Source organism: Nannospalax galili, unplaced genomic scaffold (genome assembly GCF_000622305.1).
Source record: "Nannospalax galili isolate Female #2095 unplaced genomic scaffold, S.galili_v1.0 scaffold406, whole genome shotgun sequence".
NCBI classification, from domain to species: domain Eukaryota; kingdom Metazoa; phylum Chordata; class Mammalia; order Rodentia; family Spalacidae; genus Nannospalax; species Nannospalax galili.
This window is the reverse complement of record NW_008357033.1, coordinates 5,714,996-5,728,573: the sequence shown is the minus strand read 5'-3', so window position 1 is coordinate 5,728,573 and position 13,578 is coordinate 5,714,996. Positions and strand designations below refer to the sequence as shown.

The 13,578-nt window shown below is 46.9% G+C and overlaps 1 protein-coding gene across 5 annotated transcripts in view; it reads right to left on the bottom strand.

Moving 5' to 3' along the window:
- Atg7 (autophagy related 7) overlaps positions 1-13,578 on the bottom strand; it is a 272,025-nt gene that overhangs the window by 227,876 nt on the left and 30,571 nt on the right. For all 5 annotated transcript variants that reach the window (XM_029557052.1, XM_029557053.1, XM_029557055.1 and 2 more), the window contains 2 exons: positions 5,743-5,860; positions 2,935-3,012 (listed from right to left, as the gene is read on the bottom strand). In XM_029557052.1, the coding sequence (XP_029412912.1) occupies positions 2,935-3,012; positions 5,743-5,860 (196 nt within the window). The remainder of the gene's footprint in view (positions 1-2,934; positions 3,013-5,742; positions 5,861-13,578) is intronic.

Sequence of the window (13,578 nt, the reverse complement as noted above, 5' to 3'; positions counted from 1 at the left end):
TGTCAATTAAAATTCTTGGTATAAAAAATGCTTGCAGAAAGACTCACTGTTTTTGCTACTAACACTGAGCTGTTGGCGTATGCATCTCTAATCTGTACGTATCTGATTATATTCTAAAATGAAATGGAGATCTTTTTTAAAGGTTAAAACCTCATTTATTTTTATGTCTTACAGGGTTTATACTGAGTATAATATTGTATAACTGTATTAATTTAACTGTGAACCTCAAAATTTACAGCCAATTTTCAAAGAGAAGCATCTTTGCTCTGGAAATTGTTATTAAATATGTTAATGCTGTAATGAAATGCTTCTAATCATGTGGTTATTAAATAATTAAAATCTACCTGATGACTTTATATCCATGCTCAGATGCCAAGGAGCTCAGAAAGTAAATGAACGTGACTAGTAATAATCAGATATATGGAGATCAGAAATGCAGGTGCAAAAATCTTAATGTCAATTGCATTAAAAATGAATTTTTCTATATGAAACTGTGTATTTTAATAATGAAATGGAGATCTTTTTTAAAGGTTAAAACCTCATTTAATTTTATATCTTATAGGGTTTATACTGAGTACAATATTGTGTAACTGTAATAATTCAATTGTAAACCTAAAAATTTACAGCCAATTTTGAAAGAGATGCATCTTAGCTCAGGAAATTGTTATTGAATGTCAATGCTGCTGTAATGAAATGCTTCTTCTAAGTATGTGGTTATTAAATAAATAAGTAAAACAATGAAAAAAATGGATTAATGCTTAATTAACAAGAATTTCTGGTATAAAAATGGACTTGTATTCAAGTAACAAACTCAGAAATCTTTAGCAATATTTAAATCTATCCTAGCATAGAACTTATAAAATTGGTCAATTACACAGACAAATGATGGAGGTCTAACTGCACCTAATCTGACCAAGGACTGGACCGCTTTTCACTGTCCACCATAATGAAGAATAGGAGACGATTCTGAATTAGGCATAGTCCGGGGAACACGCCCCAGACTAGATTCGGCTAAGCTCCAATTACTTTCACTCTCACCCAAGATTGCCCACTTCCAGGTTCTTGTTCAAAGTTGGTCCTTTTGGTGGGTTCCCCTGACTCCCACAGGAGGGCTCCCTCTGGTGAGAACGTCAAGCTTCCTGCCTTGCTTCACCTAATCAGGATCCTGTTGTTTTCATATGAATGAACCAACCAAAAACTGCCCTGTCCAATCCAAAGGGGGAAGCCCAGACCTGTCCCACCTTTCAGACTACAGAATATAAAAGGCCAGACTTTTCAGAGGGGCGACAGTGCTCCAGCTCTGAACCCCTTCCCTTGCAGAGAGTTTGTCTTTTTGCTGTGTGGAGTGTTGCTAATGCTTCAACAAACCTGCTGAGCCTGTTGGTGCACTGGGGAGGTGAAGGCAGGACAATCAGGAATTCAAGGGTAGCCTCAGCTACACAGAGAGTTAGAAGCCAGCCTGGGCTACATGAGACCCTGTCTAAAATACCAAAATGACCCCCCAACACACTGAACAGCAGAACTTCACATGACTGCACGTAGTGTGCTCCCAACACAGCTCTTACCTGGGCAAACCATCTCACACTAGGCCTCTAAGGTAAAGTATTGAATCTCCTGCGCTTTACTGAATACTGTACTAGGAGTGAAACGGGACGGTTTATGGCTATGCTTTTGCAAGTAGCAGAGCTCAAAAAAGATCCTACACTGAGGGGCCGGTAGCACAGAGGTAGAACACTTACCTAGCATGTATGAGGCTCCATGTTCAAGCTCCAACACCATACACAGAAATATCTTAAACTGAACCATCACACTAAGGAACCATCTACACGCACATTCCCACATCTGTGTGTGTGCATGCACATGTATGGCAACCCTTACCATTTCCCATCTTGCCCCTTACTGAGGTCAGGCCCTTCCCTCCCTCATACTGAATTAGCTGGTATACATAATTTCTTCTCCTCTTCAAGTCTGCCCTTCATATTTTTAAAAATTAAGTTATACACAGAAAACATTTTTATTTCTCTCTTAATAAACAGTCATGTCTTCAAGCCGTGTGATCCCTCTAATCTGGACACCCCTCCCTTAAACAGTGGCTGCTGCAGTTTGGATTGGACTGTCCCCAGAGGCACATGGGTTAAAAGCTTGGTCCTCAGACTGCAACACTACTGAGGAGTATTGGGACTTTAGGAGACAGAGCTAATAGAATATAATTATCCCACTGAGGGCATGCCATTAAAGGGGACACTGGGACCTGGTCTCTTCCTGACTCTCTTTGCTTTCCAGCAGCCATGAGGTAAGCAGCTTCTGCTTCAGACTCCCATCATGGCATTCTCCGAAACTTGAGGCCATGAACCACTATAAAATTCTCCTTCTTATAAGCTGATTATCACTATTTTGCCATAGTGATAGCAAACTGGGTGACACAATGGGCCTTGCAAGTGAGCTGGTTTTTTATGACAGAGTTTTGCTAGCTGGCCTGAAATTTACTATGTAGACCAGGCTGGTCTCAAAATTCCGGTGATCCTCCTGCCTCAGGCTTGTGAGTGCTGGGATCAGAGGTGTGTGCCTTCATACCTGGCTGTAAGTCTGTTTTTAACAAAGACATTAGTCAACAACAATGAAGCCACTGCTCTGTGAACAAGGCTTGTCCTGTCCTGAGTGACAGGAGTTGTCACCATGTGAGACAAGTCATGCAATAACTGCAGGGTGACCAGAAGGAATAGATTAAACTTGCACGAACAGGTGCCAGCACTATTGGCTACTCAGCAAACAGCTTCCTTAACTCACAGCAAACACTCCCAGGTAAGAGTTCCTGGAGAGAAAGCACAGCATCCTGTTGATCTAAGTGGCTGAGCTAGGAGCCAAGTCGGGAGCCGAGCCGGGGGCTGAGCCAGGGCTTCACAGTCTCCATGCAACAGGCACCCATTTACTTACCGCAAAGGTCAAGAGTAGGAATGTGTTGAGGAGCACGGGGTTTTCAAGAGCAGCGCCGGACTTGATGGAGTCCCAGATCTGTGAGAAGAAGGAAAGGCATTAAGTCGGGCTGCCAGCCTCTTTGGGAAGCCACTGCGGCTGAGAGGCACCGGCTTTTCTTCCCTTCTGGCCAAGTCCCTGCTCTTGGGCACTCAAGTGGCTCATTACCTCAATGCCTACTTCACACGGCCTGTCAGGCTCGCTCTGTCATTATCAGAGTTAGTGAGAACAGCGGCACCTTCCCTTGCTCAGCACGGAGAAGGCGACCCGGCACTCATGCCCTTGAGATGCCCATCAGCTAGGACTTACTGCTGTCTACTGGTGCCAGGTGTGGAGGGCTGCAGAAACAAGAGGCATGGGCCCTCCCTTGAGAAGCTTAGTCATAAATGCAGGTTCAGCTCCACAAAGGACTTCTGTCACAGAAGCAGGTAGAGAATTCCTGAGACTTAGCAGGGAGGGTGCTGAAGAAACCGGAGTTCTAAAATGAGGGGCTTGAACTGAACTACTACGGCTTTTGTTGTTGTTTTTGAGACAGGGTCTCACTATGTAGCCCTGGTTAGCTTGGAACTGGCTATGTAGACCAAACTGCCCTCAAACTCAAAGAAACTTGCTTCCCTCTGCTTTCTCAGTTCTGGGATTAAAGGCGCGAGCCACCACACCTGGCCATATAGTGTAGCTTTCTTAAAGCTCTATTTGGGGCCCTCTCGCCTTGAGAGATGAGGAAAGGGGACAAATGTCATGCTTCTGGACACATGTCTGAAGGTGAAAGCCAAACTGGTCCCTGCTGCAGAGCACAATATGCTTTTGTGGTTCAGTTGCTAGACTTTGTGTTGCAAATGGGGCCAAAGCAATCCTGGCAACAAGGATTCCCCAGGTCTATGGGTATGAGAGGGAAATAGAAAACAGTTCCTGCCACTGACACCACAACCTAAAGAAGAGGCTACATGGAAGAGCAGACCCCGCTTTCTGATAAGCCAGCAGTCGGAGCCCGGTCAAGGCGGAAGTAAGACCTGACCTAAGTTTCTGGAGACTCCTGGTTAGGGATACAGCCAAAATAGAGATAGCCAGGCCTGTCTAGCAGGAGCTGCGTCCATTGCAAGGGGAGTGGCCAACTTAAGACCCTTCTCCTATGGTTTGCCTACATTGTTATTATTTTTAGCATGGCTCCTGTAATTAGTTTTTTTGTGAAACTGACTCATAATAAGTGAAAGTATTTGGCAAGTACAGTATGGTAACTCGAGGCACACATACAATGGGCACATGTATACATACCACAGTAATTAGCTGGGGGGTTTTGTTTTCTGTTTTGTTTTTGGTAGGAATCCACGAATTCCTCTTCTAGTTACTCTGAGATATGCACTGTAAAAGAATCACTGCCCTGCAGGAAACTGGGACTTACTCCTCTTCTGTGTCTTGGTACCTCCTGTCCATCCTTCCTCTGGCCTCTAGTTCCCAGCCGCATCTGTCCTGCTCTCCCCTTCAGAGATCAACATGTTCCACTTCCCTGTGTGAGTGAGGCTCTGTGGTGTTTGTCTTTCTGTGCCTGGCTCATTTCACTAAATCTAATGTCTTCCTACTCTACCCCTGTTGTCACAAATGACAGGATTTTATTCTTTATGGCCAAGTAAGGGTCCACTACATATATACACCATGTTCCTGTATGGGTCATCCATTCAGGGTATCCTGGCTACTGTGAACAGGGCAGTGAGTGATACAGCAGGGTTCAGGTGTCCCTTCCACGTAGGGCTCTTGTTTCTTCTAGATTCACACCCACCAGTTGCACATGCAGGTTCTAGTCTTGGTTTTTGAGGAGTTTTCCAAAATGGTTGCACTAACGGACCTGCCCATCAATAGTGAGAAGATGCCATCTGTTTTCTTTTCTTTCTTTTGTTTTAAATTTTATTTATTATTTTTATTTTATGTGTACGCACGTATTATCTGCATGTAGGTAAGTACACCCATGTCATACAATGCCCGCGGAGATCCGAAGAGGCGTTGGATCCCCTGGGACTGGAGTTACGGACTGATGTTAGCTGCCATGTGGGTGCTGGGATTTGAACCCGGGTCTTCTGCAAGAACAGCCAGTGTTCTTAACCACTGAGCCATCTCTCCAGCCCCTGCCATCTGTTTTCTAAGACTGGTATGAAGACCCCACAAGTAAATGACTAGGCTGACAAAGACTGCCTCACCACCCCACCCCTGGAATTCTTCTCTACACGATGTGAAGAAGCAAAGCAAAGACATCCATGTAGAGAGTGTACCACGGCCTAGGAGAGAGAGGAGGAAGAGTGGTAGCAGGTGTCCTCAGTGGCCCTCTACCACTGAGGTCAGCAAGGCCACTGAGATCAGCAAGGACCAGGTCACAGGGGCTCACCAAACATCTGACACCAACTAGATTTAGGCCTGGCAATGCTGGAGGGCCCGTAAGGGCTCTGTGTAATAAGTGCTGGTGTGGACAGACAGCCAAGCCTCCCGGGAACACAAGGCACAGAGCACTCAGATGCATATGGCCATGGGAGCACAACTTTGAGGCCAGGCCATGCAAATGCTAACCTCATCTTCCACTTCAGCATAGTCCATGTCAGAGCCTAGCTGTCTTCCCCGCTCACTTGGAGGAGAGAGCTGGTCATATTCCCTCTGAGAAAGAAACCCAAACTCACCAGCATCTCTGAGTATCTCTTATGGACTATTCCTGTGACAGGCCTGAGTGCCTGACCAGAAACAGGAACCACAGGAACTTGAACTGAGCCATTGCATCTAATAGCTAACCTTGTTTGCTGATTGTTCCAGAAGGAGCTTCTTGTCTGCAGTCTTGAAAGCCTCTAGTGTGTTGGTGTTGTACAGTGTTCCCATGGCAGGGCAGCAGCGTGCAGGTGTCGGGGCAGCCCTAGGCATGAGAGAAACATGGTTACCTGGGCACAGCTGGGACCTCTGCCAACCATGGGATGAAAAGTGAACCCCAACATCAGTAAAGCACTAGAGAGCAGAGCCCCCATCCTCAGCTGTCAGCCCCCTATCCTTCTGCTGCCCCCAAATGAAACCATCTTTATTCCTTCCCATATTCAACTTGAGCGGGGAACTGACTGAGCCAGGAACTGCATCACGCTTGACTTCTAAATAACTGCTTTGTCTCTGACTCAAAACCTTAAGCAACTTGCCTGGGTCACACAATGCCAGGCAGAGTATAATCTGAAGTCATCACTAGTTTACTGAAGGTGCTGGCTCCAGCTCACAGGCTCAGAGCAGCTCCCATTTTCTTAGCTAAAAATTTACATGACACAAAGCACAATATCCCAGCACATCTTCAAGAACAGTACTCACAGGCACCCAGCTGGAAGACGCCAAGCTCCCAGAAGACAGGAACCAGTCTATTCACACAAGCTGGCCCACCTCAAATACAGCTCTGCATACAAGTGCTACTAAGCAAAGCCCAGGGTGTAGCCTGAGCCCCATGGACAGGATGCGGGGTGCCTGGGCTACTGTCAATCTATAGGACACCAGCCACCTGGGTCATACCTGCTACACTGCTGGTTAGCCTACACGGAGAAATCAAAATCAAAGGAGGGATCTATTCTGAACAAACTCAAACAAGGACATGTCTGCTGTCTCTGAAGTGATCAACCTAAGATACAGACAAAACGGATGCTAAAAGGAACTAGCCCTGTCCCTAGTGGCCTGATGTCATTGTTACTTGGGACTAATGCAGAAAAGGCAATGTCACTGATTACCCAGAGGATAGCACACAGTGTAAGAGACCCAGTGTCTTTCGGTGCCTTTCTGTATGTGCTGCACACAAGGGCTGAAGAGGCCCTGACAGAAAACATCTCAATCTAGGACAGGACAGGAGGGGCCCAGTGAGTACCAATGGCTCTTCCTAATGCCACCTGTAAGGCTTGAATGTCAAGTGCCAGGGGAGCTAAGTCCATGTTCAGAGCCTCCTCGGGGATCTGTGAGTCAGCACATCACAGGCTGCTTGTCACCATGAACTACTAAAGAGTATTCCTCACTGAGGAATGGGGTGGGGGGCATCAAAGACAATCTGGAGGAAAGAAAAATGACAGGAGCAAGCTCGGGCCAGGAAAGAACAGGGACACAGAGCCTCAGGTCAGCAGGCTCCACTTCAGACCAGCCTAGGAAATACTACACAGCCGAGGACTCCTCTTCCACATGCCAGAGGGGTGAGGGCCATCCCAGAGTCCTGCTCTGAGGGCAGAGAGCAATACCCAGGAACTCAGGCACTATCAGGACGGCTCTTGGCAACAGCAGCTACCAACCACATCTGACTAGTTTCCCATTGGGGAAGCGGCCAGACTAGTCAACAGCAGATGAGATAATAGAACAGTACGAGAGACTTGGGGACAGGAGACTTGAGTTCAGACCCACCTCCTGGCACTTAGGAGCTGTCTCCTACACTTCACTATGTAGGAAATATCTAGAATAGGCAAATTCCCAGAGGCAGAAGTGGAATCCTGGCTACCTCAGGAGGGATGGGAGGAGGGGATGGCGGGTAGAATTGCTAACAGAATCTGTTTAGAACAGGACAGTTTTCTGGAACTAGACAGTGTAATGCCTACACAACTCTATGAATATACTACAAAGCATGCACGTGCACATTTTAAAGGGGTGAATTTTAAGGTAGGTAGGTGAATAGACTTTCAATGAAACTACTGAGATGAATTAGTCACCTTCCCATGCACAGACCCTAAGTGAGCTTTCCCTGACTCCAATACCTGGTGCTGTAGCCTGGGTGCTTAGTGTCCCCAAAGGCCCCTGTGTTAAAGGCTTGGGTCCTCGAGGTGCCGCTAAGAGGGAGAGAAGCTCACTGGGGGTTGGGTCCTAGGTCACTAAGTCACTGCCCATGGGAGGTAGCTATCTGAGGACTCCCAGACAACTGTCAGAAAGTTGCTGTAAAAGCTTGCATATGGCCTGTCCCTTCTTACTTTTCAGTTCTATTAGAGATGTGACCTTTGACTTCCTGCACAGAGTCCCACTGGGATGTGCTGTCACCCGCTGCCCTCACCAGAGACCAAACAAATGGCTCATCACCTCAATCCCACTCTGGATATTGAACTTTTAGCATCTAAAAATATAAGCTAAAACAACCTTTTCTCTTTATAAAGTCAGCAGCCTCAGGTATTTTGTTATATTGATCCAAGGATGACAAATGATCTGGTAAAGAATGGATCTCACATTGGCCTTGTAAAGTCTGGTGTGCCTGGGAACATCACATCACAAGACTTGGCCTTCATATTAGTGTCATAGATGACTCAAAAAAGCACTGGGGCTCCTCTGTATGATCTATTGCTGGATGGCTAAGTAGGCAGGTGGCCAGAAACAGTAAATCCTCTAGAAGAGGTTGCTTTCCATACCAGGAGTATTTACTCCACATGCAGAGCTCCACAGGCCTAGGGAGGCTTTGCTCCACATATATGCAGCTGCATAGGCCTTTAGAGACCTCAGAGAACCTAAGAACCCATATTGAGCCTTGGGGTATCTGTCCTAGCTCCCCTTTTCCCTCAAATCTCCAAGTTTCTATATATAGCATCCTCTAAGAGTCCATTGGCCTTTTCTACAAACCTCACCACATCCCATTTTGGAGAATACACCAGCCCTGTATTCAGTGCTGGTGCTGTAGCAGAGACTTCTGCCCCTCTGTCCTGTACATGCCTGTGCACCATTGCACCTTCCTTAGCCCCTGCACACACCTATACACCCACCACCATCCTTAGCCCCTGCACACACCTGTGCACCCCCTCACCTTCCTTAGCCCCTGCACACACCTGTGCCCCACCTTCCTTAGCCCCTGGACATACATGTGCCCCCACACCTTCCTTAGCTCCTGCACACACGTGTGTGCCCCCACACCTTCCTTAGCCCCTGCACACGTGTGTGCCCCCACACCTTCCTTAGCCCCTGAACACATGTGTGTGCCCCCACATCTTCCTTAGCCCCTGCACACGTGTGTGCCCCCACACCTTCCTTAGCCCCTGCACACACGTGTGTGCACCCTCACCTTCCTTAGCCCCTGCACACACGTGTGTGCCCCCTCACCTTCCTTAGCCCCTGCACATACGTGTGCCCCCTCACCTTCCTTAGCTCCTGCACACGTGTGTGCCTCCCACCTTCCTTAGCCCCTGCACACACGTGTGTGCCCCCCACCTTCCTTAGCCCCTGCACACACGTGTGTGCCCCCCACCTTCCTTAGCCCCTGCACACACGTGTGTGCCCCCCACCTTCCTTAGCCCCTGCACACACGTGTGTGCCCCATCACCTTCCTTAGCCCCTGCACACATGTGTGTGCCCCCTCACCTTCCTTAGCTGCTCTCATGTTCCTTGGGGGCCAGGGGAGGGCTACTCTTTCTCCAAGTTCAGCCTGAGGCTTAGAAAAGGACATTATTTATAAGGACTAAAGACAGTTCTCCAGGGACACAGGCCCAGGGACAGTCTGTAGTCACATGCTCATCACTGTAAACTTTTCTTTAGCCTTTTCCATGTTGCTGCAGAGGCTGGCCACCAAAATTTGCCTTCCTCTCAACAGGAACCAAACACCCACATGAAGCTTATAGCTTAGCCCCAGGTAATGTGCTAGCTCTGTAACTCAGCTTGGCCTGAAACCTCTGGTCCCTACTCAGTCTTCTGAAGGCTGGGATGATAGCAGAACCTGTACTCCTGGCTTTCTTGCCTCAAAAGGTGAGGCCACAGCATTCCAGGCACAATCGGAGTGACGCATGTCTGCCGCCCCATATCAGGGCCTGGCTGTCACCTGTCTTCGCTGATTCTTTCTCTACCTGGTGTTGTGTGTGTGAGTGTATGTAGCTGATCAGTGAGCTCTGGAGAATCTGTCTTTCTCTGTACCCCCAAAGCAGGGATTACAGGCACACTCTACCTCGCCTAGCTTTTATGTGGGCACTGGAGAGCCAAACACAGGTCCTCACACTTACAAGGCAAATACTTCACTGACGGAGCTATCACCCCAGTCTCTCATCTGTGGACTGTTACCTAAAGTGACAGCTCAGACACTGATACCCAGCCAAGACATGAAGACAGGGCTGGAGAGATGGCTTGGTGGTTAAGAGCACTGACTGCTCTTGTAGAGGACCCAGGTTCGATTCCCAGCATCCACATGGCAGCTAACAACCATCTGTAACTCCAGTTACAGGGGATCCAACGCCTGAACTCTACACACATTGTACCTCATGGGGACACTTACACACATGCAGGCAATACACTCATACACATAAAATAAAAATAATAAAAACCAAAACCAAAACAAAAGATGTGAAGACAAAGCCCTTAGGGATGACAAAGCCAAGAGATAGAAGACCCAACCCCAGCCCTGGATGGTTAAGTGAGCAAAAAGACTCAGTGCCTCAGTGACTGACTGACTGACTGACTGACTGACTGACCCCTTGCAGAGAGGGAGGCATAAAGTAGTTAACTACAGATAGAGACCCTAGAGCCCTGCAGGAACCCAGAGTCAAAGGATTAATGCCTGGTAGCCAGAAATGAGCCTGGGCCTGTTAGCTCCCCATCACTGCACCATATTCTCTGCAGATGCCTGGTGCCTCCTATCATCCAGTACATTCCACATCAGGACACAGAGGAGGCAAGCAGTAAGTGCTCCTGTCAGAGGATCTCTCTCTCTACCCTCCCCCACCCTCCGCAAGCTCAGCCAAGCCTGGAGGACAAACCACAGACACCTACAGATGAATTCCTAAAGATTTCTGCCTTAAACCTATGCCAAGCTGCAACATGCCAAACAGAGCAACAAGGATGAAGGAGGTCTTGATGTCAAGGTAGCCCAGTCATCAGGGGCCAGAGCCCAGTCTAAAGAAAACTAAGACTGATTTAAGGCAGCAGAGTCAACAAGTCATGGGTCCCAGGGCTTGGAAGTTTAAAACCAGAGTTATTTAAACAGCACCAAGGGCTGTGTTTCACTCCCGCTCACCTACTCCACTATTTAGTACCCCAAACACAAAAGCACAGAGGTTAAAGGAAAAAGTATCCCGTAAAACTCAAACCACTGCTGTGACAGCAGGAGCACACTGCATCTTCTGTCAAACGTTCAGATCATTCAAGTTCAAGGGGCTTGAATTTTGTGATATGATAGAACCAAACCTGGGTGAATCACTATACATGCTGGCAAAACACTCATATAAAAATAAGTAAAATCTTTTTAAAGATTTTGGGGCTAGGGAGATGGCTCAGTAGCTAGGAGCACTGGCTGCTCTTACAGAGGACCCAGGTTGGGTTCCCACAAGGCATCTAACAATCACCAATAATTCCAGTTCCAGGGGCTCTGACACCTTCTTCTGGTCTCTGCGGGCATTGTATATACATAGTGCACATACATCATGCAAGCAAAACACTCATACACATAACATAAATAATTTTTTTTGTCTTTTTTTGAGACAGGGTCTCCCTGTAGCCCCAGCTGGCCTGGAACTCACTCTGTAGACCAGGCTGGCCTCAAACTTAAAAAGATCCACCTGCCTCTGTCCTCCAAGTGCTGGGATTAAAGTCGTGTGCCACCATGCCAGGCTTAAAGAAGATATTTTTTAAAAGATTATTTAAAATCTTCAAACACAAACAAAACTCCAGTCATCCATAAGGACAGAGTGGAGCCTGAGGCCGCCAGGGTAAAGGGAACACAGGACAGCAGGTGACCTGACCACAGGTAGTTGGGATCCGGGATTTCCCCTGGCCACAGCTGTGCAGTTCTGTGCTCACATATGCTCAGCGCTCTCTTCATCATGTTGCAACTGCTCAGAAGATGAGGCAGACTTTGTCAAACAGGAGGGAGATTACTGGGACTTAATTTGTTTTGACAATTAACAGGAATTTATGATGAAGCAAGAAAGTACCAAAGGGAAAAAGAAAATCCAGCAGGCACTTCATAAAGAAACAAAGACTAACACTGTTTTGCACTTGTGCCATACTTTTAAAATCTGCAACCTGATGAACATTAAGGAATAAAATGCTTTGTTACTTTAGGAGACCTAAAAAAATTGTAAGGAGGCGTGCAGTGTGAAGGCTCAGCTGGTAAAGGAGCTTGCCACCAAGTTTGACGACCTGTGTTCAATCCCCAGGACTCTAATAGTGGAAGGAGAGAACCAAGTCCCACAAGATGTCCTCTGACCTCCACGTATGTGCTATGGCATACACACACATACAAGTGTACACACACACACACACACACACACACACACACAATAATAACAATAATAATAAATAAAATGTAATTTTAAAAGTTGTTCAAGGGGTTGAAGAGATGGCTCAATGGTTAAGAGCACGTGATGTTCTTGCAGAGGACCTGAGTTTCAGTCTAAGCACCTATGTGGGATGGCTCACAACTGCTTTATAACTTCGGCTCAAGGGATCCAATGCCCTCTTCTGGTTTCCTTGGGTACCCTCACTCTCATGCATATACTCTGGTGGTTTGAATGAGAAATGTTTCCCTAGGCTCAAGTATCTGAACACTTGGTTAGCTGGTGCTATTTGGAGAAGATCATGGAACATTTAGAAGGTGTGGCCCTGCTGGGGGAAGGACATTCCTGGGGATGGGCTTTGAGAATTCCTAGCCTTATCCACTTTCAGTTTTGCTCTCTCTTTGCTTTGTGTTTGCCACTGAAGATGTGGGCTCCCAGGCTTTGGCCTCTGCTGCTATGTCTCCCCAGCCATCATGGATTCCCCCTCTGGAACCACAAGCCAAAATAAACTCTTCCGTAAGTCACTTTTGGTCAAGGTATTTTATCACAGCAACAGAAAAGTAACTGATACACATACCCCCACACAGACCAATAATTAAAAATAAATCTTTTCAAGTTTTTTTTTTAATCATAGGATACTTTATCTGAAATACCCTAATTACTGACTATAACAACTTTTATTAGTTTTTCCCCCTTGATTTTGGTTGAGACAGACTCTCACTATGTGGCCCTGGTCGGCGTGAACTATGTATAATAGGCTGACCTCAAACTTGCAGACATCCTCTTGCTCTCTGAAAGCTGGCATCCTCTTCCCCTCTCTAACAGGCCACTCACTATCCTGCACTTTGTTCTCCTCACACCAAATTCACCTATGGCCTCAAGGTCTTCTCTAGAGGGGTCACCCTCACCTGCAGCTCCCTTATGGTCTCTTCTACCTGGGTGACCCTCACTTCCTTGATTCCAGTGGCTTTCTAACCTCCAGGGGACACTGACACTCAGACTCAAATGCTCAGAGTCAAAATTATTGTCTTCTCCTGGTTTCTGTTTGTGTAGGAGATTTTTATTTTATTTGCTTATCTTAAAATATTTTATTATTTTAATTTTATGTGCATGAATGTATTGCCTGCATGTGTGTAAGTATACCCATGTCATGAAATGTCTGTGGAGGTCAGAAGAGGGCACTGGATTCCCTGGAACTGGAGTTACAGACAGTTGTTTGCCACCATATGTGTGCTGGGAATCAAACTCGGTGCTCTACAAGAACAGTCTCAGTGCTCTTAACCTCTGAGCCACCTCTCCAGGCCCCGTGTAGAAGATTTAAAAAAAAAAAAAAATCCCCCCTAACACGAAGGCCACTTTTTCAAAACCCTCTTTCTTTGCTTTTTCTTTCCCCCCC